This window comes from Callithrix jacchus, chromosome 3, assembly GCF_049354715.1.
Source record: "Callithrix jacchus isolate 240 chromosome 3, calJac240_pri, whole genome shotgun sequence".
Classification (NCBI taxonomy): domain Eukaryota; kingdom Metazoa; phylum Chordata; class Mammalia; order Primates; family Cebidae; genus Callithrix; species Callithrix jacchus.
The window spans coordinates 39,532,882-39,560,719 of NC_133504.1; the positions used below are offsets into that span (position 1 = coordinate 39,532,882).

Sequence of the window (27,838 nt, forward strand, 5' to 3'; positions counted from 1 at the left end):
ACTAGCTATTTAATAAATGGTTAAAAAATTCAAATAAATGTTATAGAGCTGAAGATCTATAATATGTTTCCTTAATTCTTTGAAAAAGGTCATTTTATGATGTATATTAACTTTCTTTATTATGGTTAAGACAATTTTTGAACAATTTAATACACTGCTATACTTTATCATCTGTGACATTTGGTGAACATCCCATAAGTTAATGTCACACATCAGAGATAATGTTCAAAGCTGTTTATTTTCTAGAAAATACTTACTAGCCACAGGTCATCTACTGGTATGGTGAGTCTCCTGAGAACTACTAATGCCCATGATGATACATGCATGTGACACAATAAACACCAGATTATAGTTGCAATTCATGGATGAGCGGGCCTTCAGTGTTTTGACCAGGAATTGCTTGATACTTTCAGTTTATTGAGTAAGGGGAAGATCTTTTGGAGCACTTGGATGTAAGTAGTCTTTGAATTACTTTGCATAGAGGACTATCTTTGAGTCAAAGCTGATTATTTTTCATTTAAGAGACAGGACCTGCCAATTAAATTCTTTCAGCAAATATCATGAATTGCAAAGTAAGTCCAAGGACTGTTCTGGCCGGGTCTTTGCAATTAAAACAGTGGAACACATTAGCCTTGGTGCCATGTATATAGACCTTAGAACCATTATTTTACATTTAAGAGATTGAATTATATAGTGTCACAACTTTTACCAAACCATATCCTTTGTGCTATTATTCACTAAATATTTTTTCTTACATTGAGCAAGAAATTTTTTCTTAAATGAATAGATTTTTCAAAGTTATAGGAAATGTCTATGGAAACAAAATATGATTTACGTATAGTGAATATTTATTTTCAACTGTTAAGATGAAGAATATGCCCTTTTATGTAGTGCTTGAAATTACATTAAGACAATTAATGGTGCAACTACCCCTACATCTTTAGAAACAGTGGTTCATAATCATTCTGGAACCAAATACTTGGAAGGAGATTGTTTGTCACCATCACTTCAGGAAATCGAGAGTAAGGAGTGAGCACTGTTCTCACACTGTTCTTTCTTAAACCTGTCCCGAGTCAGCTCCTAAGGTTGATGAGTGAAAAGGAATTGAAAAACACTAGTGTTAAAAGTGGGGTTTGTAATAAATAATATATCTTTTGTGTGTTTTATGATCTCATTATACATTTAGCATTTTATGTGAGCATTCTTCTTCATGTTTTTTTATTTTGTGACGGGGTCTTTCTCTGTAGCCCCAGCAGTGATTCAGTCACAGCTTTCTGCAGCCTAAAATTTCTGGGCTCAAGCCATCCTCCTGCCTCAGCCTCCTTAGTAGCTGAAACTGCAGACATGCACCATCACACCCAGATTATTTATTTATTTGTTTATTTATTTTAGAGATTAACTTCTGGGCTCAAGTGATCCTCCCAGCTTGGCCTCCCAAGTGGTGGGATTATAGGCACGAGCCATTGCACCTGACTGGCATTCTTGAAGTGTGAAAACTTTTAACAAGAGACCATGGTTACAAATAAATTTTTAATTTTCTAGGAATCCTAGAACAGTTGTGTACATAAATGTTTATTTGGTGCAGGAGCGTTTCTTACCAAAGGTCAAGTCCTTTAAAATTACTCAGCAGAATTAGCATGGAATGTTGGAATATATAATAAGACACATTTTGTAGGCTTAAGTAATTTTCAATCTAGTTAAAGAGATGAAACTTAAAAATATCCTTCAATTAAAGAGCCGTGAAGGTCTCTAAGCTTAAGTTGTAAAGTGTGTGAATCTAAAGGATGTTCATCAGGCATTCCGATGGGATGGGAGCAATGTGCAGTAAAGGTCCCGGGGCTTTGGGCAAGAGTCAGACTGACGGGTCTTTTGAAGCCTTGGGTCAACAATGTATTCCAATTGGAGTGCATCAAAGCAATACCATCAATAATGTTTGCTAATGTATGTGCTAGAAAAAATAAATTATTAGTCAGTTTCTTTAGATTTGAAGATTTAGTCTTGTTTGAATTTCTTCTGTGCCATAGCATCATTGCTTGTATTTCTCAGAAATCTGTATCTTTGCCATATTGTTTGAAGTTCAACTTATGTGCACACACATACATACATTTAAGAATATTATATTAGCATATATTAAATGGCAAACACACTAAATGACAGCAGCTGTGACTGTCATGGTTTAATCAGAGTGTACAAAGCTGTTATTTTTAATTCATTATGGTGAATAAGAGATTTAGTGATCTTCTATTGTATATAGTCTTTTATTAAGAGGTTTGTTGTTGTTTATTCTTTAGTTTATTAGTTGTTTTTTTTCTTTAAAATTTGCCATTGATTTATTGGGAACCAAAAAAAAAAAGGCATAAATTTATTAGGAAAACTATTTGTGAATAGCCTTTAGATTTCTATAGTAAGTAGTAGTACAGAAGTATAAGAATGTCACCAGTATATCCTCAGGTTCACTTTTATCTTTCTTTGTGCAAAACATGACTAGGATTCTAATGTTGTTTACAAGAACATTTAAATATCACCCTCTTTCCCATAACTCTTATAAATCAGCCATAGACTCAATTTAATCAGGAATAATATTTTTAAGTAGTTTTTATTTAAGCTCAAGCATAAAGTACTTACATAGTAAATTCTAAGCAATATATTCTTCGTAATAAATTATACTTCCGAGTGTGTCTTGAGTAATTTGCATTTGAATTAAAATATTTTAGGCACATTTTCTATTTAGTTTATGTATATATACATATTGAGCCAAAATTGTTGAAGGCTTTAAAATAGCCAAGAATTATAACAGATAAGGATTTTTACACATGGCCTATTTATACCTGGTGTGTTTTAGGCCTGTTCATCTATAAATTATGTAGCTTTCTTTCAGTTGCTGCCATTCATTTATGTTTTAGTGCTAATATTTTCAAGGCATTTCTTGTGCACTTCCCATTATAAGCTGATTAACACCCTTGTGTTGGCATCTACTAAGAGAAGTTGCAGCTGCTCCTGTAAACTGAGCGGTTAATAGGAAGGAAAATGAAGGGTTATAGCCTTTTCCTTTTCACATTGTTTTCCTTGCACCAGACTCTACACAAAAAGCTCCTGCTTGTGAAGAATCATTTTGTTTGCCTATAGGATTTTCTCTCTGCAGTAACTTTTAGTATTTTGAACCACTCAGCATTCAATATTTTCTACTGTCTTTTAAGCTTTAACTTTTCCTTTGTACAACTTTAATGAAACTTTCCAACTGCTTTACAAAGGGTAGCTTTTTTTGGTCCTCTATCTATAGCAAGACTTAGTATACAAATAAATTACATGATAATTGATTTCAACTTTGGAAACCTGTGTGAACATGTATCGGTGAGAAAGTCACTTAGTTACTTTTAGGAAATGGCTGTGTGCTAAAAGGATTTTTAATCTTCAGTGGTGTTTATGTATCAACTACTTAGGGTTGTGCATTCTTTGGAAGCATTCATCCTGTATTTCCTATTACATAAATTTGGATTAATAAGCCTTGTGGAAGTATCTTTGTAATGTTAATTTATAGGTGAGGAGAATAAAATCCATTTAAATACAACAGGGATAATACTTTGTCCAGGAAGATTATGGAGAAGAGTTAATTTCATAGAAACAGAATAAAGGAAACTCTTTATGAAGTAGGAGACAATAATCCATCAGGTTCTCATCTTTTCTTTCAAGACTTAAGACAAAAAATGTCTCCTTAAATTCACTTCAGCCTTGTGGTTTTATAACACTGTTAAATATTGTCTGTTTTGAACACTTTAAGGTTTATTTCGAATGAAATTCCTTTGAATGCAATACATGGGTGAGAGGTGGGAGGAGAAGGAAAAAAATCATATTAAGCTAATAAGAGAAAAAACTTATTTGTGTTATATAGAAAGAATTGAAAGGAAGAAGACATGTTGGAGACACGAAGTGAAGAAGCAAATGAATCATTTCCATTAAGTGGATTCCTAATTTATCACTGGCTACTAACCATGATCTTAGTTTTCTTAGTTTTCATTGAAATACATAAAACAGAGAATGGGGAAAGTCTGAACAATACAGTAAGTGAATTCAGAATATTACCTTTTAATATGGGAAAATACATATCCCATAAACAAAAGCTGCATATTTTTAAGTTTAGGAGTTAAATATACAAGAACATAATTTTGACATTATGAAAGTTATATTTTCTTAAATTAGATATTAAAGACTCATAATTAGAGCATATTAAAATGTTTGTTTGTGACAAAAGCCATCACAATGCTTAAAGAATAAAGTCAAATTAGTCTTATTCTCAATCTTGTTCACCAAAAAGTTTAATTTAAAAAGACACAAATAGGTATATTTGGTAGAATATTTTTATTTCCTCAGCTGAGTCTTTAAGAAAGTATGAAATTATCAGTCTTCATTTTATTATAGGAAATTTATTTTATTTTTAGATATGTCCAAGTGGTGCACAAATGTAGTGTTAATTAAAGATTACAAAACTCTATTTCACTGAGGGGCTGGAACTCTGGTCTTCTTAGGGAAGAGGAAGACTAATGTATGAGAAAGCTAAATAATCTATGTTGAAGACAATTGTGAAAACAACAGTAACTATGTAAGAAGCATTATTCATATGCTAGGATCATTTTTATTTAAAACCTAATCATATTAAATTGAAGATCCTTTTATCAACAGAAGTTCAAGTAAAAAAAAATACCAGATTTTGAAGTAGTGATTTCATTGATTGAAATTAGAAACTAATGTAGAGGAGACACTAGAGTTCATCAACTGATCATGAGTTTGTAGTGGAATATACTGAATTTGAGACATTTTGGAATGGATTTTTTGTGGTTTGGAAAAGAGTTCTGAGCTATTGCTATAGATTTAAAGATCATATGTTTATGAAAGCATTTGAGAACACCGAGAGTTTATGGAGTACAGGTTAGAATCTTGAAGAAGAACCAGCTGCAGGTAGAAAATGATACAGTTCTATAGAATACGTAAGGTAGTAAAGGAAGTAAGAAGTGGTACCATATCACACAACAAAATACAACCATTAAAAGATCAGTTAAGAACTAGTACGTTGTTCACTGCTAGGAGACAGTTATAAAAGTTTTCTCATATAATAAAAAAACAGTTGAAAACAGTATGTATTGCTTACTTTTTAAGTTGTACTAAAAAATAGTATGCTTTGAATTTTGGGAGAATTGCTTTTATACATCCTCATTGGGTTTTCCTAGGATGATTTTGTTCACAGTAAAGCATCACCAGGCTGATCTTCTACCAGATGTACTGAGCCTTTCTTTGCTGTTTTAAAAGTTGGTGACAGATAATCCTTAAAGAGTGGTGTTTACCCAGGACTTGTTTTCAAGACAATTTATTTTCCCAGCACTAAAATTTTATCCGACTTTAAAGTAACCTGTGAAAGATTTAGTTTCCAACACAACAATTAATTTTGCATTACGTAAATATTTCATTTGAAGTTTCACAATACTTGCCTTTATTTTTGGTTACAGGTATGATTGTCACTAAAACTTTTAGATAAGTGACATAGGATTTAATACATTGTGTTTTTTGTCAAAAAGTTATTTAATTTCCTGACATCACATTACTTTTGTCAGTGAATCACGTGATTTGGTCTTGGCTGGGTGTGGTGGCCCACACCTGTATTCCCAGCACTTTGGGAGGCCAAGGTGGGTGGACCACTTGAGGCCAGGAGTTTGAGACCAGCCTGGCCAATATGGTAAAACCTCTACTAAAACTACAAAAATTAGCTGGGTGTGGTGGTGCACAGCTGTAATCCCAGCTACTAGGGAGGCTGAGGCACAAGAATCACTTGAACTGAGAAGCAGAGGTTGCAGTGAGCCAACATCGGTCCCCTGAACTGCAGCCCAGGTGACAGAACAACACTCTGTCTTAAAAAGAAGATGATTTAGTCTTTTTTGAATTTGAATCTAACTTCCACATTTTTCTTTTGTACTTACATAAATTCTTAGCACTCCCATCAGTTCCTTTGTTTTGGATTTTATATTTTCAGTTTTATGAGTTTTGTTTAATATGAAAATGTATGAAACCTAGTGATTATCACAAGTTGTGAATGGCAGGAGCAGTAAGTCGCTGAAAATATGAACCTCATGAGATTGTGTTGATTTTTCAATTTGCTAATCTTTTTCTAGATGACTTGCTGCTCTTCTTAAGGTAACAGCAGGGTATGGGAGAATTGAAAGATGAATGCACTTGAATTGACAGATGAGTACACTTGGCTTTGGTGATGATGTTAACATAGCTCTCTGTACACCTCTTTCACTACCGTGACCATCACCCATCACCGCCATCCCTTGAAGCAAAAATAGATCTTAAAGATTGTGAATGTAAAGAGATTGCATGCTTTTAAAAGTTACCTAGTTTAAGAGAAAGAAGTGTCACCTGGCATTATTGCCTAGAGCTCCGTCGTTCACGTAGATTGCACTAGTATGTGTAGAGCAAAGGGCCAGGGCTTCAATGCATCAGCCTGGCTGCAGGTTGTATGCCCTGTCAGTGAGTATTTGTTGGTTGTTGACTACATTATTTATACATAATTGTAAAATCTAGATCTACTTAGAATATGGTCCATACATGCTTTATTAAAAGTTTCAGCTTAATATGCATGTTAAAGTATTTTATTATTGATTAATGATTTAAAATGAAATATTTAAAAAATTATAATTTAAGTTTTTTGTTAGGACTTTTATTATACTGCACATTTTCTAATGTATTCCATTGTTATATTATACTTTTTTGGAAAGGAGTAAGTGAAAAATAATGCGACCCCAGTTATTAATTAATTGTCTTCTCCATCCCATTTACTCCACTCAGTAGCAGCTACAGAAGTGATGATGATTCCAGGACATTATATGAGCCTGACTCCAAGGAAGGTTAGAGATGCACTTACTGTATACCATTTTACCATACATTTACTGTACTGTGCTCACTAATGGATTAAACAAGAGAACCTATTTACTATACTGCTATCAAGGAAAAACTGTTTTACTTAATATTAAGCAAAATATTAGATTACCTATATAATACTTAAATATAGATAGGACTGGTTTCTTTAAACTTTCTATAATGTCCTTTATGAAATAGAAAGTCTGATGCTATTGGTCAAACGGTACAAAGTGTGAGGATGAAATGAGACCTAATGTACCACATGGGGACAATAGTTACAATAATGTGATGAAATTGACTAAGAGGATAGACCTTACACACACACACACACACACACACACACACAGTAACTGTGTAGAACTGAGAGATATGTTCATTAAAATAAAGTAAGTCTGGTGAAAGATTTTAATTATGTCGTTACAACAATTCCTTAGGAACAAAAAAATACAACATATGCAATCCTGTGTTTGCTACTACTTTTCTGTCTGATCAAATGGACTTTTTTTACTGTTTAAAAGAAAAAGAGTAGAGGAAAACTTTATGCTGTTTTGTTAAATGAAGTACTGTCAATTTATTCAAAAAAGAACTAGGATCAAATTAAATCTATTTTATGCTACCTGGCCTACATACACAGCTCAAGAGAACCACTGCTCATTTAAAGATATATGAACTCCTGCTACAACTCAGCCCAAGGGTACTGTTTACGGTTACCAGAGAAGGAAGCAGCTTTGTCATCGATCTATGCCTGCAGTTTGGACCTTCCTCTCTGGTGGGGTTCATGATTTTTATTATGTTTTTTTCTTTGTTGATGGTTTCTTAAGCTAGTAAGAAGTTTTCTAATGGGTAGAGTGGTAATAGTATCTTTTACAGTGTTGCTTTAAGACAGTTCACATGAGTGGGTAACAGTTTCTAGTTTATTCTAGGTGCCCTGAAATTGTTAACAGCTTTTGACATTTTCATTTAAAAACTATTAGAGTAAATTCATCCTTTTAAGGATGTGCAATTGAGTTATCTACTGTATTCTCTTTGATATACATTTTCTGATAAAAAGATTTTTAAGTTTCTCCAGAAAAGTTAACATTTAAAAAAATTAAGTAATTAATTCCTAGACTGCTCCAAATTATATATTGGAGATACATTTTTCCTGAGAGTATATCAACTACTTTGATAGAGTTGCATTGGTAGTATATGAAATGTTGTCACTATGTTTATGCTGGACCACTTTGTGTGTGTATCTGCATGTGTTTGTGTGTGTGTGTGTGTGTGTGTGTGTGTGTATGTTTGTGCGTGCACCCATGTATCTTCTAATCCTAAAATGAAAACCTTATCAGTTGTTTTGCTTCATAATGGAAAAGTTGTTTTTGGAGAAAGTATTCTTTTAACCTTGATTTCATAGATAAAGTGGTTCATAGGTGGCTTCTAAGGGCCTGGTGAATATTTTGAAATTATATTTTATTGTATGAAGTCTGAGAGTATCTATAATTTTACGTGATATAGATATATAATTTTCTGATTTGACCATCCATATCTTTCATCAGATTCTCAAAACTTTCTCAAGCCATTGGTTTAAAAGGATCAAACATAGCTTTGGTTTTTAAATAGTTGGTTTAGAAGTTTAACATACTTGAGGAATTTTGAAGGCCAGTTTCGTAATTAGAGCAATTATAAAGGAACAGTGAATTATAGACATTATTTAGCAAATCATGTTAAAGTTTGTTTTTGTCTCAGAAACTTTCTTCATCATTATATTCTTCTGTCTAGGTCATCCTTACTGGCACGCTCTTGGTCGTATTGGTGTTACCGTATTGTACTGCCATACCACAACACGTATCATCAGTTCTAAACATTACCTTTCAAAACCCACACCCAGCACAGAAAAATAAGGCCGCCTAAAACAAGTTTTCATCTTGGAATTGTGAAGTAGGTAATTGTGAAGAGAAAAATCTCAAATTTGTTATTGATTAGTAGATACTTTTTTCCCAAGTCTAGCCAAGAAAAATGGTATTTTATTTTTAAGACAGTATTTGACTTTTGGCTTCAGAAAGGAGAAAATAATTTCTTCATGTATATGATGCTTTTTTGAAGAACGTTTGAAGTTGATTTTTTTATTTCAGAAATCTCATACATACTGATGATTTAATTCCAAGTACGAATTTAATATAACTCTCTTCCATAAAAACAGATTTTATGACATAGTAATCAGTTGCTGGTATCTTTTTGTAGAATGGGGGGATCTCAGTTAATTCTTAACACAGTGACCTTCAGTAAGCAATGATATCCTTTTTATCTACCAAACTTTATCTGTAAATATGTTTGCAGGTGAAATATAAACTCTTTTCTTAGGCAGTTTAGCCAGTCAGCAAATACTACTGAGTGCCTATTATGTGTGAGGCACTGTGCTATGCTTTAGGAGCTATCATAGTGAAAAAAAAAAACTAAACCAAAACAATAACAAAAAGAAGAAATAATGAAGCAGAAACTCTGGCCAAAAAAAATGTGATTTTGTTGATTAAATTATGCATATATACTTAAAAAATTAAGTAATCAAATAATTGAATATATATAAGTAGAGTTCATTGTGAGGGATATGAAATGTTTAATACAGATTTATTTTTTTCATATTTTAGCCTTAATCAGTAAAAACATTTGGAATGATCTCTTGTCTTCTCTAAATTAATATGGAATTTTCCACTTTTTAATGAGTATCAAATTCTGGAATTATATTTATAATTTGAAGGAGAATTCAAGCAGTAGTCAACCACACTAATTCAAGGAGTGGAATGAAGCCAGAATCCAGCAAATCAGTAATAATTGATAAAGTTGTCTCCTACTTCATTGTTAATATTAGAAAGACCCCACAGTAGCCCATTAAAAAGCAGTAAAACAGTTAATAGGATTACATTAGTTATTATTTAAAGTTATTAGGATTGTTACTGTTGTTGTTTTACTTATCTTGAGATAAAGTAATGTAAATATAACAGCCATTGGCAAGTTTATGAAAACAAAAAGTTGCACTCGATGGGCTGAGTTGAATAAATAATAAATAAACAAATAAAGAGGCAATAGGAAAATATACACTTGTGAATTAATCACACAAACATCAGGTTGAAAAATTTCCTGGAATAGGGTAATATAGTAGAAAGAAAAGAGTATTTAGACTCAAAAGATTTGGATTGAAGGTTAATGTTGTCATCAGGAAAAATATAGTGTCCAATTTTCAGAGGATATTCACCATTTATGTCTGTTACCTTGACATAATTAATAACATCACTCTCCTATATTCTCAAAAGAATAAAAGAGCCACAACACTCCAGCCTGGGTGACAGAGTGAGACTTCGTCTCAAAAAAAAAAGAAAAAAAGAGAGAGATATATAAAGTGATTAAGGTGACTCCATAAAAGAGAATCATTTTATTTTTATCATGTCACTCTTAAATTTGCATAAATCTTTTTGATTAGTTGTGTAATGTCCATTCTTTCAAAGTGTGTTGTCTTGAAATCAACTCACAGACCATGATTACAAACAATATTTGCCTTTGCCTGTCATAAGAGATAGATTTCATTGAACTAAAATTCAATGGGTTTACTAAACTGAGTGAGAAAATGGAAGAATTATTTTATGGTTTCATCAATTTTCAATTCAATTTTGAGTGTTCTTCAGTTTATTCTCTTTTTTATCTTCAAGATGTTATTCATGCCCTTCTGTTGGCTTTGAAAATGAAAATAATTTTAATATTTCTGTAAGTAATTATCAGCAATCACACATTTTAATATTTTTCCCTATGAATTTCATCTTAAGTGTGCAATTCTCAAACACTTTCATATGGCTCTATTCATGAAATCTGTCTGATTTCAGATGATTTACTTTATTTCTATAAAATGTTTGCACCTTTGCTTTTAAAATTTCTTCCTGGAAAGCTGTTGGAGGACTTGTATTAATTTGAAACCAAAGAAAACAAAACCAATTTTTACACTAGCAAATGAGTTTCTAACTTCAAGGGCCCTTTATCAATAGCAAGAAGAAACTAATTCTGCCCAAATCTGAGAAGTCTTTAACTCACCATCAAGAGGACTGCAAGAAGCAAGTGTCACCTCACCATATGGAACTTTTAAATATATGGTTTCTGGGACAAGATGTTAAGGAGTAGTAACTGCTACTTTGTAAGGTTATTAAAAGCATTAAAAGCTAATGTATATGAAAAGTATCTGACTAGTAACCTGCAGTTTTGAGTAGATATTCAATAGCTATTAGTTTCGTTAATGAGCAAGATCTGGGAAGAACGAAGAGTCAAGGAGATAAATCCTACCAAATAATGCTCTTTCTTTTATTTTTTTCTATGCCAGCCAAGACCCGCTCCCTTAAAGATTAGTACATGAATAAAAGTTCATTTGAATGACTCAGATAGTCATTTTTACAAGCTTATGTGTCTTTCCAATCATTCAAAAAAATTTTTTAACTTCAAAAATTCGAAATTGAAGATTCTGAACCACCTAGATTAGGATTTGAGGTCACCAAAAGACTCAATTTTACTATCTCCATCTACTGGCAGGGAAGAACTATATCCATGCATCTGGACTGGCATAGAAAAGAGGAGAAAGAACATTTAAAAGGTAAGCGAAACGTATATTTTTATTTACTCTGAATTTTAAAACTTTTCTTACCATAAACTCTATTGTTCTTTCATGTAATTAAGGTTGATACAATGAACCATCTTAGAGCAAGAGAATTTGCTTACATGATATAATACTCATATCTGATTCTTCAACATGAGCAAGTGTGGACATGGATGCCTTCCTTTCATAATGGGACTACTTTCTGTCTTTGCACTTAGTAAGTTTCCATGTAGTCATTCCAGTGCCTTCGTGCTGTTTTCACTCATATTCCTAATAATCATTAAACTGCAAAAATATCTATATTCCCACTTCTGTATATTCTCTGACATGTTAAAGATAATTTTACCTGGCAAATTATTTCTATTACCATGGTTTAGAAAGAGTAGAAGTATGTCTTTCAAGGTGTAGTTTATTATTCTGGTGTTTCTTTTATTTTTTCATCTCTTTATAATTATTTTAATTGAGCAGGAATTACTAAATAAGTTTCTTATTAATTGACCGGTAAGAGTGATATCAGTTCTTTTTAAAACTGGTATTTTGCTTCTCCCTCAAAAACTTGAAATTGCATTGGTTTACTTTTAACAAGATTATTACATTGTGATCAAACATTGCAGTATAATAGCTGCTATAAGATAAATAGTTTGATGGTTTATGTGGTTGTTCAGCAGATCTGTAACTTTAAATCATGTATATTAAATAGTTTTGTATTTCAAGTCTTATGTTATGCATTATGCATATATTTCTTTAAAAAGCCATATTTACCCTCGAGAATAGAAGTAAAATACATTTGTCATAATTAGTATTATTACTGTTGCTGCAATTAAATAAGTATAATTTGTACATTTTTTTCCAGTTAGTTTTCTCCTCTGTGCCCACGTCACGTGTTTGTTCATATCTTTGCTTTCATTCTTGAGATAGTGGTACATTTCTTTCAGAGGAATGGATGGATTTATAAGGAACATAGTGGAGAGTTTTCAACTGGAAAACTAGATTTCATGGGCAAGAATTGTCAAGGAAATGGTGTTCCAACATGTCTGTTCACTTGCTCGAAGGTCATGAATGCAACTGGTCCCTTTGCTGGGTAGGGGATTACACTTATATAAACAGTGCAGATGCTATAAAGAAGGACACTCAGATCTTCTTGTGGCATCTGACAATGTCCAGTTTAACAGATATCTCTTCACAGTTGGCCCTGAGATCAGAGGACAAGGGAGTAGATATTTTTGAATAATGTTGAAGGAACTAGTGATAATGGGGTGTTAGAGAATAATCTCACCTTGCTAACAGAACTTCTGGTGAACCTCATAAAGTCAGTTCAGTCCCTATTTTGAATAAAAGCATATGTCTGCCCAAATCGATTCCATCCTCTATTTCAGATCCTCTTTTAGTCCGACTGTCCCTTGGTCTTCAGATCGATTTTAGCTGTTATCATAAAGCTAGCTGTTGCTGAAGAATTATGCTGATTGTAATAGTCAAGCCAGTTCTAGAATAAAGGATATTTAAAATCTTCATGTTTAAGCTTATTCACTCTTTTTTTTTATAGATCAGCTAGATAATAAAAATAATGTGCGCTGAGATAGAATAATAGCACAATTGGATATTGTCATTAGTATTAAAAATGTCTTTGCTTTGAGAAATTTAAGCAACCTAAATTCCCACAAACATCAAAACTGTATTATTAATTTATGGTTTTAATTTCTTTAAAAACCGAATGTTACGTTCTTTATATATTTACAACACTTTAATATTCACAAGAATTGTTACAGGTGAGAAATGTGGTGTGCAGGAGGTAATTTTCCTAGGAGGGCTGAATGGATAGGACATTCATGAGCATATTTTGTTTAAAGTTAGCCTGTGAGGGGAAATCACGTCCCAGGATAATTGTCCGTTATTTATACCTGATAGAGTTATGTGGAATTACTGCTGAAACCAAAGATCTTGCTACAAATATAACTTCTAAATTTCAAATATTGTGTATGGAATTGTAAACACTTATCGCCTATTGACATTATTTAATCACATAAGATAGAAGGACATGACTTGTGTGGAAGTGACCTAATTTAGTATTTTTCTTGCTTTCGATTAGGTTCATTACATATATAATATATGCATTCACTTTTGAACCTAAAATACAAAATGTAACAGGAAGCAGTACAGACTAATTTTTAGCATTTATGTATAAATATATATAGTAAGACTAAAGTAAATATATTTCTATTTTCTTATTTTTTTGAATTCACTTGTTTTGGTCAATTCAGAGCTTAAAAAGAGCATTTTAAGTATCTTTTAAATATTTATTAAATGCATAAACTGATGGGCTTATTTGCATTTTTTTCTATTAATTAGTAAATGTTGTTTGGTTATCATTTTGTTGCTACTTTCATTGGTAAATTTTAAACACCTTCCTATCAAAATGTTTGTACTTTATCTAGATGTTATATGCTCACAAAGTAATAAATAACTACTTTCCATATTTTAAATTCCTCGTAAATTCTGCTCTGAATGTTGTAAATTATATGCTCAATACGGATAGAAAATTGACAGATGCTGAGTCTCCAAAACAGATGAAATTATTTATCAAAAATATTTTCCTTAAACTTTTTTGTTTAAAGCATATATAATGTGAACTTGTGCTAAATCACATTAGCCAATTTTTGCCACAACAGTATTATTAGATGTAAATGTATTATTCTGCTTAAAATATTTTAGAATAACTAATATTTTATGTGAACATTCTATATTGAATGGTAGTTTTAATTCAAATTCTACTATAAAGATACATGCATACATATGTTTATTGTGGCTCTGTTCAGAATAACTAGGACTTGGAACCAACCCAAATGCCCATCAATAATAGACTGGATAATGATAAAGAAAATGTGGCACACATATACCGTGGAATACCATGCAGCCATTAAAAGGGTTTTATTCATGTCCTTTGCAGGGACACGGATGAAGCTGAAAACCATCATTTTCAGCGAACTAACACAAGAATAGAAAATCAATTACCACTTGTTCCCACTCATAAGTGGGAGTAGAACAGTGAGAACACATGGACACAGGGAGGAGAATATCACACACTGAGGCTTGCTGGAGGGTGAGGGGCTACAAGAAGGATAATATTAGGAGAAATACCTAATGTCAATGACGGGTTGATGAGTGCTGCATATCACCATGGCACGCATATACCTTTGTAACAAACCTGCACATTCTGCACATGTACTCCAGAACTCAAAGTATAATGAAAAAATAGAACATACATTTTAAAAATTAAGATAATGTTTAAATAAATACATTTTAACCCAAACCTAAAAAAAACAAATAAGAGAGTTGATTATATATTTTTAAAAATCAATAGTGAATCTTTAAGGTGAATGCTGCTTTTGTAATATGAGTTACTCCTAATTTTTTTCTTCCACATTCTGGTTTTGGCCTCTTTAATGTACAATTGAACAGAATAAAAAATATTATAGTATTGTCTAAACATGTTTCACGATAGTGAGGTGTGTAATTGTGTGTGAATTCATTACTAATTGGATGTAATAAATGCTTTGAGGATATTCTGTGTTTATATACTTGGCCATTTTTTTCTATTTCCTAACAGGTAAGAAGATTATTGCTTATTTTTCTTCCATAATTGAGCCTTCATTTTAATATGTCATATCCCATTGTATAGAACAAAAATAAGATTATTTTTTACCATTACCTTAAGGCAAAAATACCATGTTGTCAAATCATTAACATTTCTATATCACATGCCTCGATGCTAGAAAAATTTTATAGATCCTCTCTGCTGAGTCTTTTATGATGCAAATTGGGATAGAAATTGTGGCACTCATAATAATAATCACACCAGGATAACAGACTTAAATAAGGCTATTCCAGGTAACACCAAACATATATTCCCTATGTTATTATTTTGGCTGTAAGTATAAAAAGTTCTAACTTTCACTGGCTTAATAATAAAGGTTATTTATTTACTCACAGCACTGAGAAGCCTAGAGTTGGGGTGATTTTATTGTGTGACTTGAGCTGGGATCTAATTCCATTTTTCTATACTACTGTGTATCTGCCTACTTTTGTGAGTCAGCTTTTTTATTAGGCTAGTATCCATTTTGACGGCTAAGTGGCTATAGGAATTCAAAATCTCACTTCTGTACCCAAAACTGTCTTGTCCCCAAATTTTGGAAAAAAAGCCGATCGATCAGAGTGATCCACACAGTAAGGGAAATAGGCTTATATTGATTTTCCAGGAATACTTCTATGTAGGGTCAGTTCAACCTTTATTCAGTGGCTACTTGAGAGTGATGTTGAGGACTAATGAGAAGATGCTCGTATATTAACATTCCTTCATTGCATATGGAAGCTTTGCTGTGCACTTCCTGAACACAGGCCCCCATTTCTTACCAAAGCTCATAGACAATAGGCTAGTGTTTGAGTTCCTGTACTTCTTATTAGATTCATGAGAATTTCAAAGACAGCATCAAGTCAAAGAAATGGTAAAATTTCTACAAAGTTGCTCCTTTTCCTCCTTCTTAATTTAGCTGTAGAAGGAAATCAGAAATTTGAAATCACTGTCTAAAAATCACTATTTCTTGCTTAATCAGTATGACCTTCATAAAATCAGAAGTGTCATACAGATGACAATGATGTGTTATACCTTACATATGTTCTCTTTTTTGATGACATCGGGAAAGCTAGTATTTGTTGGTAAATTTTCTTTCTCATTCTGTTTAAGTTGAACAGAATATGATAGCCAATGTTTTTCCATTTACTTATAGACTGATTTGTAATTATTTTATACAACTATCATTTCATTTAAACTTTAAGTCAACCTGTGATTATCACCAGGTTATATAAAAAAATAAACTAAGATATCAAGTGGCTTGCCAAAAGTAACAGATTTTATTATCAGACAGATTATATTTTACAGTTTAGATCAAATAATCACTGTAACTGTGGCATTCTCAAGGTGTGGTAAATTATAAAATGTGTTTTATTTTCAAAATAAGGAGGTATATTAAGAAAAAGGCAAATCTCAATGATGTGTCCTCTGAGTCCTATCACTTTCTGCTGAAATACGTTTGTAGGTTATTATGGATGAACTTTGAGTATGACATCATATGTAAACTAAGGGACTCTGTTGGGGCATAGAGACTGTAAATCATACTATCTTTATCATGTGCAGTGTCTGGAAGTTCAGGAGTGAAGGATGAAATTTTGAAGTAATATGTTAAATTGTTTTCTGCCACGTTTGTATAATATCAACTTCCTTTATAATATCAATATGTATTAGGTGGTGCCATGTGCCCAGAACAGGTTATGGGCTCCAGTAAATATATCTGACCTTCTAGGAATCGTAGTGTAGTAGAAAAGTGAATCCATACATTATGATTAAAATATTCACTCCTAAAGTGAATGTACACCAGGAATCAACTGTTGCCTTCCAAAAGAGGTAACATCTGAAACTGGCTTGTTTACTAGTACAGCTGGTCTAGGAATGATACCAAGTTACAATCCTAGAGGTTATCGCATGAAGAGGACAGGGCTCGTTATGTTTCTGATCTACTAAGCACCTGTAGCAGTACTTTAAACATAATAGGTTCTTGATATATAATTTTTGGTTATTTCTTTCTTTTAGGAGTAAAATGATTATCTTCTGGGATAAGCTCAAGAGACTCAATTGGACATATTCTAAATAATTATAGCAGTTTTGTGGTTTACCAAAGATAGCAATCACTTTTTTTTTACTTTTTCTTAGTAAACATTCGTGTAATTGGCAAATAGTTTGAGGTAACCAACACTATCTTTGTTGGTTGTTTTATTTTGCTATTATTTTAAAGACATGGGAAATGATAAAGCAAAAACTAGAGTTTGTTTTCCCACTAGCCTATTATCATACTGTTTTATATTAATAGAATTTAAAATATTAAGCATGCAAATGGAGTAATTCTATATAGTTTGAAATTGATGGTGAGAAATTTTTTTGCTCTGTGGACCTCAAGTAGCTTCTCTCTAAAGAATCAAATCAGATTAGTATGAAATTACTCTGGATTTTCTAGACAAAAGCATACCAGCTCATGGAGTCAGTGAAACTATATATGGATATAATGTATGTATGTGTATGTGTGTATATATACATACACATACATATTATACATATATGTGTATATATACATATATGGATAAATATGTATATATATATACATATATGTGTTTGTGTGTGTGTGTGAGATAATTTTAACAATTGTTAAAACTGAAGTTTGTTAACTGAGAGTTAAGCAGATTGAAAGCAGATGCAGAAATAGCTGTTATCAACAAACTAGCAACATTAGGATACAGAAAAATTACCACAGGTGACAAAACAGTGAGTATAACAAAGCACAAATTAAATCGGTGAATATGTATATTATTAATGTATTGAATAAGGATGGGGGTAGATGCATCTCACTTTAAGAGAAATGCATTTTTACGTAGTTTGAAAATAACACATATTCAGAAGCAAATACATCCAAAGTGTCACAGTACAGTTGTGAGGCGTATCTGTTTACGGGTGACACGTTGCTACAGCCTTGTGTACGTGAAACAGAAGAGCAGAATCCAGAACTGCCCAACTAAACCAAGATTAGAGACCTACTTCTTTTTACCTAATTTTAATCCTGGCATTTCTTTTCTGCTAAAATCAACATAAAACATTAGCATGAAGGCATGGATGATTTTTTAGGAGTTATATAGTATCCAGAAACTTCCTTGTCAGTGCTGTTCTTATTAATAATGTAGCATTTTGAAGCATTATAATTTGAATTGCATTTTATGTTTCTCTTACTACCCCCTTCTTTCACCCATAATGTTTCTGTAAAGGGAGCAAGAGTATATAATACATGGTAAACATTATAGAATTGCTTTGATTTTAAGTGATAAACTGGCTACTTACAGATATATAGTGATTCTATATAACTGAATTGTATATATACACATATAGTCAACAGTTTTATAGTATTTACATCATTAATCTCTCTTCTTTTCCTTTTTTATATTTTTTCTTCATTTTAGTGTTCAGTACCTCTACCTTAAGAGACATTGGGTATGGTAATCTGAAATAGTCTATAATAATAATTTTTTAATGTAATATTTATACATATTTTCATTTTTCATGTCAAATTCATTGATGTACAAGATGTATTCTCGTTAAAATATACAATATGCAAGGATCATGTAATACACATTTTAGTGATTTGACTATAAATGTTTGTTTTATTTCTTTGGTAATTTGAGTATATTGTCTGTTGGATATAGGAAAAGCAAATATTCAATAAAATATTCTCAACTTTTGTCATCCCTAAAATACTAGTAAAGTTGTATGTTAAAAAAAATGATGTTAAAACAGCAGAATATAAGCAAGAGTCTGAATTTGGTAGACTTAACATTTGTCGCTTCTTTTTCTTTCTTCTTCTGATTATAGGCCTAGTTGCTTGAGATTTACATAAAACTTTGACAGTCATCTGCAAATCATAAGTGTTTGGTGGCAAACATCTTTGCATTTTAAGGTGAATTTTTTGGGAGCTGCAATTTAACTTAAAAGAAAATTTACAATTTTTTTTTTTTTTACCACAAATACGGCCCAGCTTTTCAGTCTTTTAATTATGTTTAATTATAGTCTAATTGAATAGTGAATCATAAAGGGAAGAAAGATGTAAACACAAACTTAAGTATATATATTTTAGCCATGAGCTTTATGACTGAAGATATAAAAATAGAATTCAGATCTTTTAATAGCCATGTAGTTTTCTAGATTATATGCCAAACACTGCTATGTTTGTAATGAGTGCCTTGGCTAAAAGGCATTTGTTTTGAAGCAGAATAGGGTAGATCTTAGATTTTAATAAATCTGATTGGAAAAAATAATCCATTGAAAATACTAGTTGCCAAAATGAGGACTATTGATATAAACTCACTATAAGTACTTCTGAAATATGTAGATTATTGGAAGAAACTTTGGACAATAGGGAAAAACTCATTGTTAAAAGAAATACTTGAAAACAGACAGTTTATGAATTTAAATTTCAAGAATTAATGATCATTACTTTCTTTTTAATTTTTTTTGTATTTTATTTTTGAGGCAAACTTTCGCTCTGGTGTTAGCAAGGCCAGAATGCAGTGGTGCCATCACAACTCACTGCAGCCTCAACCTCCTGGGCTTAAGTGATCCTCCCACTTCAGCCTTCCAAGTAGCCGGCACTGAAGGCACATGCCACCGTGTCCAACTAATTTTTGTATTTTTTCTAGAGACAAGGCCATGTTGCCTGGCTGGTCTCAAACTCCTGAGCTTAAGGGATCCACCTGCCTCGGTCTCGCAAAATGCTGGGATTACAGACATAAGCCACAGTGCCTGGGCTAAGCACTATTTTCTTAATAAAATTTGTCTATATGGAGAATTCATCTAACTTTATAGTTCCTTCTATATTCTTAGGAGATATATTACTGCTAAATAATATTCATAGAAAACGTGTTGATTATTTTATTTATATATAGATAAACTTGCAGCCAATAGCAATATTAAATATTTACATCTATTAAGAAGATGTATTCTGTATAGGGTGCTTACTACTGAGGAAAAATTTAAGCACTGAGAATAATGGCGGCATTCAGTTATTTAATTATATCTCATAAATAAAATGTTACAATTATTCAGGGTAGTTTAGGATTAAACAAGCTGTTCTTAACTTTTAATCATGTTCTAACTAATACATGACCCTTGACGTTGTATCTTTTGGGGTGTTTCCTAGAACAATATTCTTAAATTGTATTTTATTAATGTGAAATAATGTTAACATATTTAGATTAACATAAATACTAAATGAAAAGTAGCTGCCGTTACTGTAATGAGTGCAGACAATTGTGAGCAAAAGGAAATACCCATAATTCAAACAGCCTTGTGTGGCCATAGGAGGTATATTCGTTTTCTGATATATAAGAAATTTCTACAAATTTAGCAGCTTAAAGTACCCTTTATCAACTCTCAGTTCTGTCAGTTAGAATTCCAGGCACAATGTGACTGGATTCTTGTTAAGGGCCTTAAAAGGTTCAGATAAAGGTGCCCACTAGACTCCTTTCTGGAGGCTGAGGAGAACCATCCACTTCCAAGCTGATTATGGTCCTTGATCTTTTAGAACTGAGGTTTTCATTTCCTTGCTGGCTGTCATCCTTAGACTGTTCTTAGCTTCTAGAGGCTTCCCACATCCATTGGCACATGGCTTCCTGCATTTTCCAAGCCAGCAATAAGGAATCACCCTCCTGTTGAAATCTCTCTCATACTTTGAAGTTTCTCTGGGTTTAAGAAGGACCTAGTTTATCTTTTCAGCTCACTTGATAAAGTGAGATGCACCCAAATATGATTAACTCAAAGTCAACTAACCTAATCATGGGAGTAACATCCCATTAGATTTCACACACTCAAGGAGAGGATTATAAAAGGATGAGGGACACTTGGAGATCATTTTAGAATTCTGCCTATCATAAAGAAAATGAGATCATCGTAGGAAGAAGAGAAGACACAGGCTTTAAGATACCGAGTTGAGAAACAGAGAATTGGTTGGTAGAAAGGGTTTTAGGTTTTTGGAAGTGAAGGAAATGGAGAAGAGGAAATGGCAGAAAACTAGAATAGAAAGACAAAAGGAAAAAGAAGAAAAATGTATGTATGGGGGTGGTTCTAAAACCTTTTAGATTTGTGACAAAGGAGCCCTGGGTGGAGTGGAGGGACTCCTCTGGCACTGGCCAGATATGAGGCCCCACCAGCATGTTCCCAGCACCTTCGGGGCAGGGCAAGGCAGGACAGGGGCTGGCATGAGGGTTTAATCTAAAATGTCATGATTTCATAGGCCTTACTAACTCTGTTACACAACTTGATGGGACATATCCAAAGGCAGTGAAAACAATGAGATTTATCCTATTTTGGAGAGTAATCAAGTATATAAAAGGAAGGGGATGTTGAGGGGCAAATGAATGAATAATGTTGCTTATAAAGTAATGGTAATCTCTCCCTGATCTTACTGTAAATACAGTGTTCAGTTTTGTGCAGTATATCTCCAAATTATGAAAACCAATGAGGCATTGCTAAAGACTGTTGTTCTGATATTATGAGTGTATAAAAGTTGCACTATGAAATTGTCAGATATCCTACCATGCACATGATGTGTTCAAGGTCCAGTCTAACTCACTTTAAAAAAAAATAGTATTAGAAATTCAATAAGGGATATTTAATTTTTTTTCTCATTGGAATTTAGCATCCTTAAATTGATGTTTATGGCCTGGAGCCTATAACTAACTTAGTTCTTATATTTCTTTGGTGTGGTTCAATGACTGCTTATTTTATAACTGTCAATTGTGGGTTTCATCTCATAGCTAAATCTCAGCTGGTTGAGTATAAGAACACTTCTTTTCTCAGCAGTGCCAACTTGGCCTTTCCCTCAGTTCTCTCCCCAACATTCTAATAAAAAGGAAGAGAGATATTATTAACAGTATCTTTTAGCATTTCATAAATGTGAAAAGATTCCATGCCTAGTAAACCTGGAAGCCATTTTGTACTACACTCTCCCCGTGGAAATTTAAAATTCATATTTGTATATTCATGCACTGAGAAGTCTTACAACCTTTCTTTATATTTGTACATTTTAATATTTTCATTTAGTACTAATAGTTCCCTTATAACAAGAAATTGAGACCATTATTTTGACCTTGTTTTGCTTTTCAGAATCATTTAAGATTTGAGGTTATTAGTAATTCTAGTTCATGTGAAGCTCTGAACTCATATTGCATACCTTTTTTGCCCCCGGAAGTTATGAGTCCATATAATGAACTATTACTAAGAACCTTCTGCCTGCTCAGTTTCTAAAGCAATAGTAACAAAAAGAGGTTAGAAGCCATAAATGGTGTGTGGTATGCTATGCTGATTGACATGTCAAAGATCAGTGAGAAATGCTGAAAACTGCCTTTTCTACTAATCCACTTCTGCCTCTTTTCTCTTCACATTGCATTTTCCTCAGCTCTCTTAAAACTCCTCTTATTTTGCCGTATATAAAATTAATGCAAATCTTTGAATAATTAGTTGACTAGCTCTGCAGCAATTAAGTTAGGGAATTTAATTCATTATTTGTATTTTTAAAAATAGAATTGTATCTAGTTTATTTTTATTCTAAAATGTCTCATATTTGATACCTTCTCAGAAATTCGAATCTTAACTCAGCTTTATTGTGATTTTAAAACTCCAAAAGAGTTAGTAGCTGACATTTCAATAATTCTAAAAAAGTAATTTGCTATTTTTCATGTGTAAATATAAAACATTTTTATTCAATGATGATAAAAGATTCCTTTTCCTGGATCAATTCTGGAAAGAGTGGTATTTGGTGTATATCAAATAAAACATACTCAGCACTTGTCTGAGGTAAAATGTCAATAATAAACACTTATTTTGACAACTATAATTTTGAAATCTGTTCTCTAAATGTGTGTCTGTGTCTATATTTTTGCTTTAGGAGTACAAGATCCTCAGCATGAGAGAATTATTACTGTGTCTACTAATGGAAGTATTCACAGCCCAAGGTTTCCTCGTGCTTATCCAAGAAATATGGTTTTGGTATGGAGATTAGTAGCAGCAGAGGAAAATGTATGGATACAACTTACATTTGATGAAAGGTTTGGGCTTGAAGACCCAGAAGGTGACATATGCAAGTAAGTTATCATACTTGAAATTCCAACAATTTAACAACTATTAAAGTCTTTCAAATTGCTTATTTTCGGTGATCTGATTTTAAATGACATCTTCTGTTTTATTTTTTGGATGATCTAAGAAATTTCTAACCTTATTTAAGCTATGTTTTATTTAAAGTCTTTATTTAAAATCACATACATGTGCATACATAGTCATTACTTTCTACCTACTTCTGAAATGATTTAATATAATTTATGGTAAAAAGTATACATAATAAAGCCATTTAAAATAAGGAATAGAGAATACAAAGCTACATAAAGGAAGGTAGTCATGCTAGAAAACATAAGTTGCAGTTAGTGCTAAAAATGTTATATTTGACCTTCCTCATTGCCAAATCAATAAAATAAATGATAAACTACTAAAAGAAAAAGCTCTATCCACAGGTACATATTACCTGGATACATGTACATGCACAGTACTAAGAAGTTTGAATATTACATCAAGAGAAATATAGTTGAAAAAGCAGAATTAGAAATTTAGGCTAATGTTATGCCTTGCCGGGTAGGAATTCATCATAATTATCCGAGAAGCATTCACGATCCAAAGTTAGCTGGAGTATTCCATCCACGCAAAAGACCACCTACTGTATGTCATACAAATATGACTCTGTAAATCCCATATGAATACACTTGTCAAGGTTGGGTGGTCTTACTGAAGATTTTTCATTTCAATGACATTTGTATAAATGAAAATATTTTACTTGAACCTCTTCACTGGATTTTTTTTTCTCTTTGATATACAAGTTAAAAGAGAATTTTCATCTCATGGTATATTACAGATAAATATTTCAGTACAAATGAAATAAACTTTGTACTTGCCGTCATCACAGTTTGTGTCTTTAACATCACATAGTTACATATTCTTCACATTTGTTCTTTCTGTGATTGTGCATTTCTTTTTTTTCCTTACATCTGTAATTTTAGATTTTGATAACTAGATTATCTTTAGAAAATGACCAGAGGAGTGAAAGCAGATGCCGTATATCTCATTCAGATTTTGTACCTAAACAAATGCTAAATCCATTTTTTCTAACACCTATTTAGGCAGTTTTCATCATGCTGTGCTGAACCTCTTGTCCTTTTTTTTTTTTTTTAATAAACAAGGTATCATAATCTTGTCAAAAATTACAAGAGGTGTAAGATTTTGCCCTATTTGCAAAGTAGTAAGCTATTCTACCAGTTTCCTGAATGCTAATGGAAGACAGGAGGCTTCTGGGTCAGAGACAAAGGACTTCATTACAAAAGTAGCAGTCACTGGAGTTTTATTAGCACCTGCTTGGGCTTTCTCCTAAGTTCTGCTTCCCACAGATCAACACCAAGAGAGCCATGTGACACCTGCTACCCGTATTCCTCCCTGATTACACCTTCTTCTTGTCACCTTCTTTTTTTCACTGAAAATATAATCATTGTCCTAAATTTTGTTACTCATTCTCCTGATTTTCTCTATAATTTTACTAGAAGTACCTATTTCTCTCTGTGTGATCTGTCAAAAATAGTTAATTCCTTGCCCCTTATGAAATGTGTATCAGTGGATTAATACTACATGTTTTCTTTTATGATTTAACATTTCAAAACAAGCAAAACAAAAAAAATATGCTTTCAAATTAGCTCATGTTCAGGCAGATAGCTTATTAGATCATGTATTGCCTTTGATGTACAATAAATAACCTTTTTTTGTCTTCTACTTTGATGAACATCTGACATGTTTCCAGTTCTCCTTGTGCAAAAATGCAAGAAAACGTTGAGACTGTTTCTGAGAATGTTTTCAGTGTCTTAAGATATTATAGTTTCATCTTTACTAGGTAGAGTTAAATTGTCTTTTTAAAGTGACCAGTTTATACGTTTCCCAAAAAGACACAAAAAATTTTTGTTGCACACTGTTCTCACCAACTTCTGATCTGTCTTATTTAAAAAAAAAAAATTGGTAATACGAGTGAGATTGTACCTCATACTGGTTTTATTTTGTTTTTCTGATGATTAACAAGTTTGAGAAATTTTTGTATTCATATTACCTTTTTATCATGCCTGCTCATATCTTTTACCCGTTTTGTATTGATCTGTTTGACTCTTTCAATCTTGCCTTTAATTTTCCTTTATTTATCTGGAATTTATTTGTGTTTGTGGTATGAAGTTTTTCAGGAGGGTAGCCAATAGTGTGCCAACATCATTTACTGAACAGTCCTTTTTTTCCCCAACAAAGTGCAAAGTCAGCTAGCTCGCAGATGAGGTTTCTGTATGTAGTCTGCTCTGTTGCTTCTGTTACTTGGGTCGGTTTTGTTTTTCATAATTGAATGGCACTCTCTTAACTGCTGTAGCATTATGGAAGCTTTGTGATAAGCAAGTCTCACTGTATTTTATTCTCATTTTGGAACATTCTGTCTGTTTTGCTTTTTAATATAAAAATAGGTTGTAGAGTTCATTGAAAGCTACTGTTTTCAACCTTGAGAAATAGTTCCTTGAAAACTACCATTGTCATTTTTATTGTAAAACATTGAATGTACAGATCATGTTGAAGACAATTGACATTACAGTGATAGCGACTCTGTCCTTGAGAACTTCATTTACATTGCTCCATTTATTGGAGTCTTCCTTAATGTCTACATGGTTTTAAAATTTTGTTCATAATAATGTTGCACATTATTTAGAGTTAGTTCTAAATTTCTTATAGGCTAATGCTAAAATCTTTCTTTGGCACTATATTTTCTAACTGTATATTACTAGTGTTTAGAAAGGCAATCAATTTTTTAGTATTGATCTTATATCTAGAAAACTTAGCAAGCTTTTTCATGTTTTTGACAGTTGCTGTGGAAATTATATTTTATTTATGCAAAAGATGATATGGTTTGTGAAAAGAAAGATTTTTTTTCGAGTCTTTTACTGTTTCTTTTCTGTCTCATTATGTTGTTGATTGAATTAGTATGCATCTTTGTCTTCTTCCTGCTTTTTTTTAACTTAAACTGTAAGACTTTGAATAACTTTAGATTTGTAGGATGTTGTAAAGATAGTACAGAGAGTTTTTGCATACTTTCAACCCAGGTTCCTCTGATGTTAACATTCTACATAACTTTGGCATATTTGCATAGCTTAAGAAATCAACATTCATACAGTATTATTAACTAAACTCCAGGTCTTACTTGGATGTCAATAGTTTTTCCAGTTTATGACTTTTTCTCTTTCAGGATTTTCTTCAGAATAAACTCATTGCATTTAGTTGTAATGTCTTGTAAGTCTTCTAGAATCTGTGACTATTTCTCTTTCCTTGTGTCTCATGACTAGACAGTTTTAAACAATAAATAAAACTAGATGACTTTAAAGAATAATATTTTTAAAAGATAAAATGGTCAGGTATTTTGTAGAATGGCCCCCCAGTTTAGGTTGTTCACACATTTTGTCATGCTTACAATGAGATTATATGTCTTGGGGAAGAATTACAAATAGTGATAATGCCCTTACCAAATCAGGAAGTACATACAGTCAGTCTTACTCATAAGTGATGATGTTAGCTTTGATCACTTAGGTGGTCTCTGCTAGGCTTCTGCTCTGGTGAGGTAATGTATTTTCGTTTCATATTCTATTATTTGGAAGTATGTAGCTAACTCCAGCCCACACTCAAGAAGATACTGATTAAGCTCCACCCCTTAAAAGGTGTATGCATATATTATTTGGAATTCTTCAGCAAAGAAGATTTGTCTGTCCTTCCTTTTTTTTCATGTCTTCCTTTTGTCATTTCTATTAGTAAAAATTAATAAATATATATTTTATTCTATGTATTATAACCAAATTCTGTCATTATTAACTCTCTTGTTGAAATTGTTCTGTCTGTGGCCATTGGGCCTAAAAGGTTTTCTGTTAACATGTCCATATTGATTATGTTGGTTGATGAAGGTTTATGTTTTCTTTTGCTTTGTTTTCTTTCAATTTACTTTATCATTTGTAGTACTTTTTTTCATTTTTATTTTGCCAACAGGCATTTTCCTCTTAGGGAAAATTCGTTTATTATTCTTTTCTTTTGAATTTAAAAGTAGGTTCCCAACATTATGACCGTTTGTACCCACTGTGTATTGTTTAAGAACAAGAATATTTCCCAAGGAACATCAGTACCAGTGTCATGTGAAATAAATTTAACATTAATATGAAACCCTTACCCAGTGTTTCTCATCATCTGCAAATGATTTTTAATCATTTCTTTTCATTTTTGATCTAATAAAAAATTATAAATTTTATATTGCATTTGGTTATTGTAACTCTTTCATCTACTTTAGTCTGTAGGGGCTCCTTGCCTTTTCTTAGCTTTCATGACATTGATATTTTGAACAATTCCAGACCATTTGTTCTACAGACTCTCAATATTAATTCATCTGAAATTAGATTCTGCTTAAATCTATTGGCCAGAATGCTCTTTGTGATAAGTATTTTTCGATTGCTTACAATGTCACTTTCTTGCATTATCGGTGACATGAGTTTGACGACGATCCACCAGATTTCTCTGTTGTGAATGTGCTTTGTTCTTCTACACTGTAATCAATGTGATTTATGGGGGTATAATTTTAA

The 27,838-nt window shown here is 32.3% G+C and overlaps 1 protein-coding gene across 4 annotated transcripts in view; it reads left to right on the forward strand.

The window, feature by feature from the left end:
- The window catches only part of PDGFC (platelet derived growth factor C), a 215,350-nt gene that overhangs the window by 99,480 nt on the left and 88,032 nt on the right, over positions 1-27,838 (forward strand). Inside the window, exons 2-4 of one of the 4 annotated variants that reach the window (XM_078367830.1) lie at positions 11,458-11,518; positions 11,602-11,738; positions 23,053-23,248. In XM_078367830.1, the coding sequence (XP_078223956.1) occupies positions 11,675-11,738; positions 23,053-23,248 (260 nt within the window). In that variant the 5' untranslated portion in view covers positions 11,458-11,518; positions 11,602-11,674. The remainder of the gene's footprint in view (positions 1-11,457; positions 11,519-11,601; positions 11,739-23,052; positions 23,249-27,838) is intronic. The other 3 variants (XM_002745293.7, XM_008992549.5, XM_002745292.7) reach the window with 3 other exon arrangements.